At 37.1% G+C, this 13500-nt stretch overlaps 2 protein-coding genes across 3 annotated transcripts in view; one reads left to right on the forward strand and one right to left on the reverse strand.

The window, feature by feature from the left end:
* The window catches only part of prdx2 (peroxiredoxin 2), a 9626-nt gene extending 4801 nt beyond the window's left edge, over window positions 1–4825 (reverse strand). The window contains exons 1-3 of the mRNA XM_048196191.1: window positions 4671–4825; window positions 896–1016; window positions 552–705 (exon numbers count right to left, since the gene is read on the reverse strand). Coding sequence (XP_048052148.1) covers window positions 552–705; window positions 896–998 — 257 coding nt within the window. The 5' untranslated portion in view covers window positions 999–1016; window positions 4671–4825. The remainder of the gene's footprint in view (window positions 1–551; window positions 706–895; window positions 1017–4670) is intronic.
* Window positions 4826–7363: 2538 nt separating this feature from the next.
* On the forward strand, window positions 7364–13336 carry rnaseh2a (ribonuclease H2, subunit A). Of its 2 annotated transcripts, none has more exons than XM_048196192.1 (9): window positions 7364–7519; window positions 8083–8211; window positions 8290–8361; window positions 8464–8590; window positions 8667–8754; window positions 8846–8983; window positions 9132–9219; window positions 12739–12862; window positions 13026–13336. In XM_048196192.1, exons 2-9 carry the CDS (start codon window positions 8085–8087, stop codon window positions 13183–13185), a joined length of 924 nt encoding a protein of 307 aa, XP_048052149.1. In that variant the 5' UTR covers window positions 7364–7519; window positions 8083–8084; the 3' UTR covers window positions 13186–13336. The 2 variants fall into 2 exon arrangements, with proteins under 2 accessions (XP_048052149.1, XP_048052150.1); XM_048196193.1 differs by lacking the exon at window positions 7364–7519 and adding an exon at window positions 7711–7734.
* Window positions 13337–13500: the final 164 nt, after the last annotated feature.

Below are 13500 nucleotides of genomic sequence, written 5' to 3' on the forward strand. Positions count from 1 at the left end.
AGTCTGTTTTTTACAGCCTTAAAATAAACAAATAAAATTATGTTTTTAGAAAAGTCTGGGGTTTCCAAACCTAAAAAAAAAACACAACATTTTTTTTAATTTATTTAAGTTGCTGTAAAGAATAATGCTCTCGATAAAAATGTCAAGATGACTTCAAATGGCAGTTTCTAGAACTAATAAAGCACTACACCCTTCCTTTATCTGCACCTCTCTAACACACTATAGTAGCTCTTATCAATTACAGGCTGGTCAGAAGAACATTAGATAACCACTAACTGGGTGAAGCCATAGAAAGCCTGCGAAGAAGCACGTTCACCAGCATGAGAAAACTCAATGGTGAAATCTAATGTACAGTGCAGGGCAAATGCTGCTATTGATCTATAATAAGTTACTTATTATAATGTTCATTTCAAATATACTCAAAACGAAATCCAAGCTAACTAAATAAAAACGTTTGATATTTTTACACCATTTTATGCATTTATGCATGTATGTATTTGCTCTGAAGTGACATTAAGCCCCTCAGATGTGGAAGATGTAGGAATCCTCACCATGCCAGATGGCTGAAGTGAGAGTCGGTGGAGGCAGCGAGGACCTCACAGCCGATTTTACGGAACTCGGCAGCCCGTTCGCTGAACGCGATGATCTCAGTAGGACACACGAAGGTGAAATCAAGCGGATAGAAGAACAACACGACATATTTCCCTAGAGAAGGAAGTGACAAACAGGTTAGACCTGACAGCGAACAGAGTAAAAACAGATTCAATTAGAAACAGACAGGCAGTTTGATGGCTCTTATCATGATCAAATAGAAAGCATAAGCAGTTAAAAAAGACATTTAAGAAATTCTTATTCTAATCTACAAAACAGCAAGTGTGAAGCGTTTGACGCTCACCTCTGTAGTCAGAGAGCTGAACATCTTTAAACTGTCCATCTACCACAGCCGTGGCCTTGAACTGAGGAGCAGGCTGACCGATCTTAGCGTTTCCAGCAGACATGATGAAGACTGGTTGTCACTGGTGATAAAAAAAAAAAATCCAGAAGAACTTTATGGCACTGCTGCTTTAGGATTTGATCACTAAAATTATTATTAATATTGTTGCTACTGCCATCACACTTTTTGTTAAAAACTAAAAACTTTTGACGCATATAAAAAAACCATGTTTCTAATAAATACAATTTTTGCAACATTAAATAAAAATGGATAGTTTGAGCATTAAAGTCAAAAGTTGCAATAATCTTTCTTCCCTGTTTTGGAGCTGTACGATTCTGGATAAATTGAAAATCATGATTTGTTTGTTTCGAACAGATCACGATTCAGTGTTTGTTTTGTTTTTTAAATGAATCTCGTGGATGAATGATTCAATGACATACATTTTTTAACAGTCACTTGTCGCCACCTGGTGGCCATGTTACATTCAAAAGGTGATTTACACTGCGTCCCAATTTGCATACTATCCGTCCTAAATAGTGTTCAAAAATAGAATTAGTGTGTCCCAAATTGTAGTATGTTGAGATGAGTATTCCAAAGATTAGGGTTGGGAATCGTGAGAAATTTTCCGGTTCTGTCTAACGATTCTGGTTCCGGTTCCATTAAAATAATTAAACAACTAATAAAAAAATAGTAGTAAGGAAAAAATGCACAATACTCGACTCAAACAGTCCTTTTTGTGTTTATTATTCTTGTAAAATGAATTTAACAGACTGTTAATCTCAACAAATTCCATTACACCAGAACCGTTTTCGGAACCGAAACTTAGAAATCTTGCACCGTTCCGGTTCTTTTCAAAAAAAATAAAAAATACTACCAGTTCCGGATGAGAACCGGTTCTCGGTTCCCATCCCTACCAAAGATACCCGGATGGTCTACTTTTTCCGATTAGAATCCGAAGTGCAGATCCGTGCACACTCCTAATGGCTAATATTGCCCACAACCCATTGCGCTGTGGACGAGATCGAGGATTTAATTAGAACTACAAACACGAATAAAAAGTGTTAAAAAATTTGCGAGATTTGCGAGAACGACTGTTAAGCAGAAAGGTTAAGATAAAGCAGTTTGAGTGATTAATAATCAGTATCTAACCTGATAAATTATTAAATGTTATCCACATTATATTTCATCTGCAAAAGTAATGAACTTTTAACAATGCGTTTGGTCATTAACTTTCAAATGCATCATTATGCAAAGATGGAGAGTTCACCACATGAAAGACCCATGACTGGCAGATCAACTACATTTCTTTACGAAATGGTAGGAAATTAAATGTAACTGTATATGGAGGATTTTAACTGTGACAAGATTATTAACAAGGTAGTTTAAACGGTTACAGGTTGCGTAACTAAGCAACAGAATGTCCGTTAAAGACGAAATTATGATGAAGTAGTATGTCCCAAAGTTTGTATACGCTTCTGCTAAACACTCAAAAGTATGTACCATTTCTTCACAAAAACAGTACATACTTTTAGGGCGTAGTATAAGTAGCTGTTTGCCAAGCTTTCGATTAAATTACATATTTGAAATCACCAATGAAATCTAACAACAACGGTCTCATAAATTTTGTTTCTAAACACTCAAATCATGACAAAAAACCCTGTATTTTTCAGGCTGGATCAAGCTAATGAGCATGTGCAGTCCTAAATGCACGTATCTTGTGCCTCGTTTTGGAGGCGCACGTCTAACTGTTTCTACAGGAACCGGAGCTTCTAACGGCCGCTGCAGTGACGCGATGACCAATCGTCGGCGAATGGCTCTCATTTAGAAGGTGGGACTTATTCCGCCATATTGCGCGTTGCACTTTCTCCCATTCAAAACAGTACGAGTGACGCATCTTGTGTTATTCTATAGTCTTTGTCGCTACCAACGTCAGTGTCTATTTTCAAGCTATAAACTTTTATCCCAGTACTTCTGTGATAATATGAATATTTTTGACACAGAAATAAACGATACTGTGTGATTGAAAAGACTCTTTAGCTTAGCGGCAACACTAACACAGATTTAAACGTTTCGGATTCCGGCAAATGTTTAATAGACACAGGCGAAACGTTGTCATTTACGAATGAGATCACGTGGGTGTTTGAATCGAGATTGCAATCTTTTAACGATTCATCTGCAGCTCTACCCTATTGTGACATATCCGAGTGGAACGGCTTCACGAACTAGAGAAATGGTAGGCAGGACTTTATTTTGTCCTTGAAAATGACTTGAAAAGTCATTTTGTTTTTTTGGCACGCAAAAAGATATTCTTGTCGCTTTATAATATTAAGGTTGAACCACTGAACTCACATAAACTGTTTCAAATATGTTTTTAGTATCTTTATGGATCTTGAGAGTTTGAATGGCTTTGCTTTCAATGGAGGCCTCAGTGAGCCATCAGATTTTATCAACAATATCTTAATTTGTGTTCTGAAGATTAACGAAGGTCTTACGGGTGTGGAACGACATGAGGGTGAGTAATATATGACATTATTTTCATTTGTGGGTGAACTAACCCTTTAAACACATCATCAGAAAAGAGATGATGTTTATGAGATTATGAGGGCATAAGAATTAAAAGTTTATGTGGAATATGCACACAAATAAATCATTTAACAACACAATAAATACTACAATATTCCATAACAAAACAAGAAGTGTCCATTTTGATTTCATTGTGACTTTAAGATATCAAAATTATGCATGCTTTTTATAAGTTATAAAAATAAGTTACATTAGCGTTATAAGTTCTAAAACTCTATGTGGACACGTTACGAATCTTATAATCTAACACAAGTAATCAAGATAAGTAACTTTTCGGTTTTGAACAGCCAAATATCAATGCATAATCCATGCAAAACCCTTGCAGTAGATCACACACTGCAGGTCACATGACAGTCAGTTGTTCTGAACAATGGGCTTCAAAGAAACTGATTCAAGAAGTGGTTCAGTCTAAACGCGGCCTTTCGTCATCTCAGTTCAACTACAGATCAAACGCATGAGCAATTAAGTCATTTCCACTCTTAAAATATGAACTTTACGCGCGTTTTATAAAGTGAACTTGGCTCAGAGGTCGACTACACGCCTTCAGTAGGGCCCTGCATGCTCTGATAGCGCCTGACAGCTCGGTATCTCTGCAAAAAGCTGATAATATGAACCCCTGGCAAATACATGAATGAGTCAACGACCCCCTTAGACTTTGCCCCGAAAACTGCCAAGAGAAAGAATGAAATGATGGGCCGAGACAGGTGCGCTAATAAAAGTCTTTGTTATAATTCGTAAGAGGCATGTTCACATAAAATAGTGACTGGAAACGTGAGAAGAGATGAAATGCTTATGATGCATGCATGATAAAGTCGCTATTAAAACAAGTAATATATTTAGAGAGTTATTTAGCTGCTTAGCCACGCGAGCTAAGCCAAATCAGGTGGGTGATATTACATAAAAATAGCATTGCGCGATTCATAACAGCTGCAATAACTAACATCCACAGTAAAGCCTGCCGTTAAAGGTCGAATGCATGAAGATATTTCAAGTTGTTGTTAAAATATGAACATACAAAGTGCAAGAGAAAAACGGCACCGGCGTTTTCCACGCGCTCCTTTGTTCTGTAATAATTAGCAAAACTATTCATTTAGCATTTGTGCATGTGCATAAACGTTAGGATTGTATGCGAAACAGCGATATTAAAACTCACCTGTTCTGGACGTGGAAGTGAAACCTCACTGTCCTTTGATGCACAAGCACAGGAAGTTACAACCGCGCGACCTACTGCAAAACTAACTAGGGAGCACGAGCGTCACGTAAAGAGGGAGGGTCCATGTGCTTCACAAACCTCCTCCTCCCTTCTCTATTTCAAGTATTTCACAAATTCCACATTTTGCGTTTAGTTTTATGATAGATAAGATTACAGATTCGGACATTTCAGAAAACAATACATTTAGATGTACATGGTTGCCATGTTTGTTTTTGTTCTTGTCCTACTCACATATCAAAAAATAAAAAGCACATTCATTATTTTAGCCAAGTTTACATCCACAGCATAAGAACAAATAGCACAAAAAATCAAATGCATAATGTGTTTTGGCATATTGACATCAAGACTTGAAGTTATACCAAAGTCCCTTTAAGACCATAAGACAAGTCATTTCACTCGGCGGCCATCTTGGAAACACCTCTTGTGCATTCTTTTTTTTTTTTAATTATTATTAAATTTTCAAAACTACAGAATTCATTAGCAACACAATTCCACATATTTCCACATTTTGCAAGTACACGATGAAAGACCAATAATTAAAGTTGCAGTCCGCAACTTTTTTTGGTTTAAAAATTTACAAAAATTATATAATGAGAATATACAACATGAATCCATTTTCCAAACAGTGTTTTTGTCTTATCCTGACTCATTATGGTACACTTATAATAAGTGTTTATATTTGGACTATTTCAGACCAGAGTGGTAGGACTCGCCGCAGAGTATCACAGTAACTGCGTGACTACAATGTTCTTCCGCAAGACGCGTGCAGTTCTGTTTATTAACCGCTAGAGGGCCAAAAATCGCGGACAGCAGCTTTAAAATAAAAAATGGGGAAACATCAAATCCTCCAAAGCTGTTTGCCAAGCTTTCCTTTAAATTTCATATTTGAAACCACCAATGAAATCTGACAACAACTGTCTCATTCATTTTGTTTTTCAAATCATGACAAAAAAAAAAAATGTATTTTTCAGGCTGGATCAAGCTAATGCGCATGCACAATCCTAAATGCGCGTATCTTGTGCCTCATTTCGAGGTGCGCGTCTGACTGTTTCTACAGGAACCGGAGCTTCTAACTGCAGCTGCAGTGATGCGATGACTTTATCAATCTGCGATTGGCCCTTATTTAGAAGGCGGGACTTATTCCGCCATATTGCGCGTTGCACTTTCTCCCATTCAAAACAATACGAGTGGTGCGTCTTGTGTTATTCTATGGTCTTTGGTTATACTTACTTAGGCCCCCGTCCACACGGAGACGCGTTTCTGTGAATACGCACAAATTTTGTATTGGATACACGGATCCGGCGTTTTTGGAAAGTGAAACCGCTATATTTTGTGAAACCGGGTCCCAGAGTGGATAAATCTGAAAATGACGGCCATTACGTTTTCGTGTATACAGCCAATCCGTATATTTTGTGAAACTATGATGTCATCACCCCACCTGTCAACCCTAGTCAGACACCGCTAACAGCACAAAACAGCGACAACAACAATAATAGCAGACTCTAGATGCTTGTGTTCGTGCTGCAGAAGCTACAGAGCCTAAAGCTTTAATAAATTAATTTTAATAATAAATTTAATAGCTTTATTTCGAAGCTTTAATAAAGTTTGTATACTGCGCGCAAGGTTTATGTGCTCCAAGTCTTATTCTTTGTTTTTAGTGTATCTCTATTGCAGAATTACAGCACCACATACTGTTCTGGCATGTATACTACACCGTTTTGAGTTGGTTTCAGTGGTTTCGTGTGGACAGAGATAAGATAGAATAAAAAAAGATTGGATAGGGTAAGCTCTAGCTTCGTGTGGACGTAGCCTTAATAATGGAAAATTGATCGCAATTTACCACCACCTGCTCCACTCCCTGTTTATGTTTTTGTGTTATACAAATCGCTGGAAAAATAGACAAACATTCTCTGAACTCCATTTCCCACAAACCACTGCGATAAAGATATGTGGAGGCACACATTTAAACACATTCGCTGCATTCTTTTAGAAATTATATGTATTTTTGAATATGTTTCCGTGTATGTCGTATTTTTTATGAAGTAATAAATACGCATTGTCCGAGCGAGCGTCGGGACCACGTAAAGAGGGAGGGTCCATGTGCTTCAGTGCACCTCCTACTCCCTTCTCTACTTTATGTATTTCACAAATTCAAGCCACATTTTGCGTTTATTTTTATGATAGATTACAGATTCGGACAACATTTCAGAAAACAATACATTTAGATGTACATGGTTGCCATATTTGTTTTTGTTCTTGTCCTACTCACATATCAGAAAATAAAAAGCACATTCATTATTTTAGCCAAGTTTTACATCCACAGCATGAGAACAAATAGCACAAAAAGCATATGCATAATGTGTTTTGGCATATTGACATCAAGACTTGACATTATACTTACTTAATCATGGAAAATTTATCGCAATTAACCACCATCTGCTCCACTCCCTGTTTATGTTTTATGTTATACATTTTTGCACTCACTTGAATACAAATAAACATTGATTTGGAGGGGAAATCGCTGGAAAAATAGACAAACGTTGTCTGAACTCCATTTCCCACAAACCACTGCGATAAAGATATGTGGAGGAACACATTTAAACACGTTCGCTGCATTCTTTTAGAAATTATATGTATTTTTGAACATGTTTCCGTGTGTGTCGTATTTTTTTTAATGAAGTAATAAATGAGCTTTGTCCATCCAATATTGTCGGGCAAAGGTCACGCTGTCCTGTCAGACTCGCGCCAATTTTGTATTTCCGGGTGAGGCGCGCCGCACACAAACACAGGTTCGTGCAAGTTTGTTTGTGCACCATCTTTCACACACTTTAATGATTAAGCACAGTGTTATTATGCATTTGAAAAACCCAGTTAGTTATTTAATAAGAGTTAATAAACGGCATGTTTTCTAAAAATCATTGTTTTTAGTATTTAGACTGTAAATTATTTATAAAATCTCGCAATATTGCTCGATTTCAGTAATCAGATGAGGGAGGAACGTGTTGTGGGTCATTTCTGTGTCTTATATGGGAAATATAATATTTGTGTTGTAATTTAAGGAGGTGTTTGTATATGCTTAGAAATAACTTATTTACATAATGGCACTAAAATAAAGGATGGAAGTATAAAGCTTAAGTTTAGTTGGTTGTTAGCTTGCCTTGAAGCTTATTTTAATATTTTTTTTTTTCAAACTGTTTTTATTTTATTTATTATTAGTTGTATTATTTATATTATTATTATTGATATTTGTAAATTGAAATCAAAGTTTAAAATTCATACCTATTATTCAACACTTAATTGTGATATATTCTGTTAAACTTATGTTTTAATATTTTATCCACTAAATGATCAGACATGGATCTGAGTGATTTTGAGGCGGATAACTCCGTGAGCTGCCGTTTGTCCTCGTCCATCCCAGACGTGTGTCGGACAGAGGACTGCTGCCTGGGCATCGATGAGGCGGGCAGGGGACCCGTCCTGGGTGAGTGTCGTCGTCTTTGGAGAAGGTCGTTTTTTTTTAATTGAAATTGGAGTTTATATTTGATTTACTGTATTTCAGGACCCATGGTGTATGGGATATGCTTCTGCCCCGTATCCAGAAAAGAAGACCTGAAGAATTTGAAAGTGGCCGGTTGGTTCGAGTTCGAGTTATTCATCCGTTTACACGTTTGACATTACAGAGCATGTCTTGACAGAAGTTTGGATTTCTGCAGTATTTTTGTTGTATATTTAGACTCAAAGACGCTGACGGAGGCAGAGAGAGAGAACCTGTTTCTGAAGCTGGACGAGGCCAAAGGTTTTGTAGGCTGGGCCCTTCAGGTCCTCTCGCCCAACACCATCTCCACCAGCATGCTGCAGAGGTACACATGACATCACACTAAAGCTGGTAATTACAGTCGGAAGAATCATCTTAACCTGTTGTCCTTTTGTTTTCAGAGCAAAATACAATCTGAATGCTCTGTCACATGACGCTGCTATTGGTCTGGTGCAGTATGCACTGGACTGTGGGGTGCAGCTCAAAGAGGTACTATTGTCTTGGAACAAAGCAACAGCTGTATGATAGACAGCAGAAATGGTGATGAACCCATTCCCACGTGTCTTTCGTACCCTCTCAGGTGTTTGTGGACACTGTGGGTCCTGCAGAGAAGTATCAGGACAAGCTCTCCCAGCGCTTCCCCGGGGTGGAGGTCACCGTTCGTCCCAAAGCTGATTCGCTTTTCCCCATCGTCAGTGCCGCCAGTATCTGTGCCAAGGTAAATCAGCTTTCAGAGGTGGACGATATGAGGGGAATATTAGTTATTGGAGGAAAAAGTTTTGATAATAATGAAAGAAAGATTTATACACGTGATTGGATTTTTTGCCCTGGTTTTAAATGTTTACTCTCATTTTTACTTATTGTAGGTGGCCAGAGACCATGCTGTCAAATCCTGGAAGTTTGCAGAAGAATTGGGTGATGTGGACACAGATTATGGCTCTGGGTATCCTAATGGTCAGTAGATATCATCTGAATCTTTATAATTCCAAAAAAAAATAAAGGATTAGTTCACTTCAGAATTAAAATTTCCTGATAATTTGAAATTAACTTTTTTTTTTTTACTTGGTAGCACTGGTGTACCCAACTTCAAAAATTTAGGAGCACCACAACTTTATTATTTATATATATATATATATATATATATATATATATATATATATATATATATATATATATATATATATATAAATATATAGGGCTGGGCGATATATCGCATGTGATTGTCACTCGCATTTCGTCAGTAAAGTCAGTTCCCTGATTACCGCTAAATTGCCATCACCTGCTTTCAAATGTAGCGGCATTTAATAGACAGAACCGTATATCACTGACAAGCGACGCAATATCGCGTTCATATCGCAGATGAATCGCCTTCGATAATGAACGCGATGTTGCGTAGCTTGTCAGTGATATACGGTTCTGTCTATTAAATGCCGCTACATTTAAAAGCAGGTGATGGCGATTTAGCTTTAATCAGGGAACCGGCTTTACTGACGAAATGCGCGTGACAATCGCATGCGATATAAAGGCTTGACATTAAGTCTTGTCATTTACTTGCCCAGAAAAAAGGATTTTTGTGTATAATATAATTTATTCTGAAGCAATATTCTAATCAGTTTTCTATCAGCTTTGACATATTTAAATCTGCATATTTGTGATATTTACCCTGAGGGCATTTTATTTCTTTCCTTTTATAAAGGGCTTTTTGTCTTATTAAATATATTCTTCTTTCATTTTAAATTCCTAAGTTTGATCAATAAATTCTAGAATAATAAGACACTATGGGGATGTTACCAATTAAATTAAATCATTTACACTGAAAAATGAAAACTGCATTAAATGATGTTATGAGTTTGTTAAAAAAATTAATCTTACAAATAAGAAATGTTGGAAAGAGTGATACTTTCAAACATGAAACTAAACCTTAAAGGTGCCGTAGAACGTCTTTTTAAAACATGTAATATAAGTCTAAGGTGTCCCCTGAATGTGTCTGTGAAGTTTCAGCTCAAAATACCCCATAGATTTTTTTTTATTCATTTTTTTTAACTGCCTATTTTGAGCCATAATTATATATGCGCCGATTTTGGCTGTGGCCCTTTTAATTCCCGTGCTCCCCCGCCCCCGGAGCTCACGCTTGCCTTGAACAGCATAAACACAGTTCACACAGCTAATATAACCCTCAAAATGGATCTTTACAAAGTGTTCTGAATGAGTTTGATAGTGCTCCGTGGCTAATGCTAACATTACACACTGTTGGAGAGATTTATAAAGAATGAAGTTGTGTTTATGAATTATACAGACTGCAAGTGTTTAAAAATGAAAATAGCGATGGCTCTTGTCGCCGTGAATACAGTAATAAATGAAGGTAACTTTAACCACATTTAACAGTACATTAGCAACATGCTAACGAAACATTTAGAAAGACAATTCACAAATATCACTAAAAATATCATGTAATCATGGATCATGTCAGTTATTATCGCTCCATCTGCCATTTTTCGATATATTGTCCTTGCTTGCTTACCTAGTCTGATGATTCAGCTGTGCACATCCAGACGTTAATACTGGCTGCCCTTGTCTAATGCCTTGAACATGAGCTGGAATATGCAAATATTGGGGCGTACATATTAATGATTAATGATGTTACGTAACAGTCGGTGTTATGTTGAGATTCGTCTGTTCTTCGGAGGTCTTTTAAACAAATGAGATTTATATTAGAAGGAGGAAACAATGGAGTTTGAAACTCAGTGTATGTCTTTTCCATGTACTGAACTCTTGTTATTTAACTATGCCAAGGTAAATTCAATATTTAACTCTAGGGCACCTTTAAGTAGGTGGCGGCAGGTAGCCGTCTTATTGAGTGTCTCCTCGAGAGGCTGTGCAACCTTGTTACAGTCAAGACATAGGGCTATACATTATATATTATTATTTCGATTGCCACTTACACCAAATGTAACAAAATCAGAGTTATTCTCGCGTTTTGGTGACTCCCTAGTTTTTTTAACTGTTCAAGTCAGTGTCGAGCCCTGCTGTAATTGTTCTTTTCATCTTCTCTCTTCAGCTCTTTACATTTTGCGCGATTAGCTCCCGGTCACGTGACAACGGAGCGCAGTGAAAGGGAGATTGACAGCAATATTAACAAGCCTAAAGTCTGCTTTAAACTTAAGAACATAAAGATGAAGTTTAATTGGTTGTGTGATCGAATGGTGGACCGGTTACTGTATCAGCTCACAACAGGCACATTGTAATTAGCGAACGTTTTGTAGAGAAATGAAAACAGGTCGCACCTCAACGATAATTTGCACTCGCACAAATGCTCCCAAATATATTTTGAGGTCGCACACGTTAAATTTAGGGAGCATATGTGACTAAAATGGTCGCAATTCCGAGCCTTGCAAGATGTTTATGTCTTTCTTTCTTCAGTCGAAAAGAAATGAAGGTTTTTGAGGAAAACATTCCAGGATTTTTCTCCATATAGTGGAATTCACTGGGGATCAACGGGTTGAAGGTCCAAATGTCAGTTTGTGCAGCTTCACAATCCCAGACAAGGAACAAGAGTCCTATCTAGCAAAACAATTGGTCATTTTCAAAATAAAAATAAAAATGTATATAAGTTTTTAACCACTAATGCTCATCTTGCACTGCTCTGCGATATGCCACTCATTACGTAATCACATTGGAAAGGATGTAGGCAGAAGTACTGCGGTATGACGAAAAACTTCACCTCATTTTCTTCTCCAACTTCAAAATCGTCTGACATCGTTGTTTTACCTTTTTTGTAAAGGCCATTTGACTTAGGCTTTGCACGTTCGCTTTGTAGATGCTGGATCGGTACTTCCGCCTACATCATGTGTGACCTTTCCAATGTGATTACGTAATGAGTGGTGCATCACAGAGCAGTGCAAGATGAGCATTTGTGGTTAAAATGTATATGCATTTTTGTTTTGAAAATGACCGATCGTTTCTCTAGATAAGACCCTTATTCCTCGTCTGGTATCATTTAAGGCCCTTTGAAACTGCACTGAAACTGTAATTTGGACCTTCAACTGTTTGGGCTCCATTGAAGTCCACTATAAGGAGAATAATACAGAAATGTTTTCATCAAAAACCTTAATTTCTTTTCGACTGAAGAAAGAAAGACTTAAACATCTTGGATGACATGGGGGTGAGTAAATTATCAGGAAAATTTTATTCTGAAGTGAACTAATCCTTTAATGTTTCAATTAGTGGTTGATTGATAATTGTTGAGCCTAATTTTATATTGTGAAATATTTTTACAATTTATAATTGTTTATTTCATTTTGAATATATTTTAAAATGTGGTTTATTCCTGTGATCAAAGCTGAATTTTCAGCATCATTACTCCAGTCTTCAGTGTCACATGATCCTACAGAAATCATTCTAATATGATGATTTGATGCTCAAGAAACAATTATTATTATCTTGTTGAAAACAGTTACATGTGTGTGTGTTTAGATCCTAAAACGAAGAGCTGGTTGCTGAAGTATCTGGACCCAGTGTTTGGTTATCCTCAGTTTGTGAGGTTCAGCTGGAGCACAGCGCAGACGCTCATGGACAGTAAAGCTGTAGCTGTTCACTGGTGAGTCTGACAGCAGAGGGCGCTACTTTTCATATTCACAATACACTCAGACTGGCTGCACTCTGAAATATAATGTTACACACAAAAATATTTCTCTTCAGATCTCTTGTGCATTTACTTGTGCAATTTTACTTGGAATCCAATATTAAATGTTTGTTTGTAGGGATGATGATGAGGAAGATGGAGAAAAAGCAGCTGCTCGTCAGAATAACACCTCCGTGCTGTCGTATTTCAGCCGCAGCAAGCCGCCCGAGCTCACACACACACGAGACACACACCGCTTCTTCACTGAGCGCAAACTACAGAGCATCAACACACTCTGAACACACGGTCGACGTGTCACAAAATACAACATAATCCTGCAAATAATGACCTGTGCAACTGTGCGTGAACCACAATGTATTATAATGTCATGTGTTTTTATGGTGTTTATTGTTCATTTTCTGGGTGTAAAATAAAGGTGAAATATTTTCATGTGGGGTATCTTTTTGAATGTGTCTCAAGATTTAAAAAAGTTATCCATAGGTGATATGAGAGTCCACAGTCTTTGAATGAACATGAAGTATCAGTGATTATTAATTATAATATCTAACTGAAAACTGCCTAGCAACTTGTGTCTTAAAGTATTTGTACATTTT

Source organism: Megalobrama amblycephala, linkage group LG7, assembly GCF_018812025.1.
Source record: "Megalobrama amblycephala isolate DHTTF-2021 linkage group LG7, ASM1881202v1, whole genome shotgun sequence".
Taxonomy (NCBI): Eukaryota; Metazoa; Chordata; class Actinopteri; order Cypriniformes; family Xenocyprididae; genus Megalobrama; species Megalobrama amblycephala.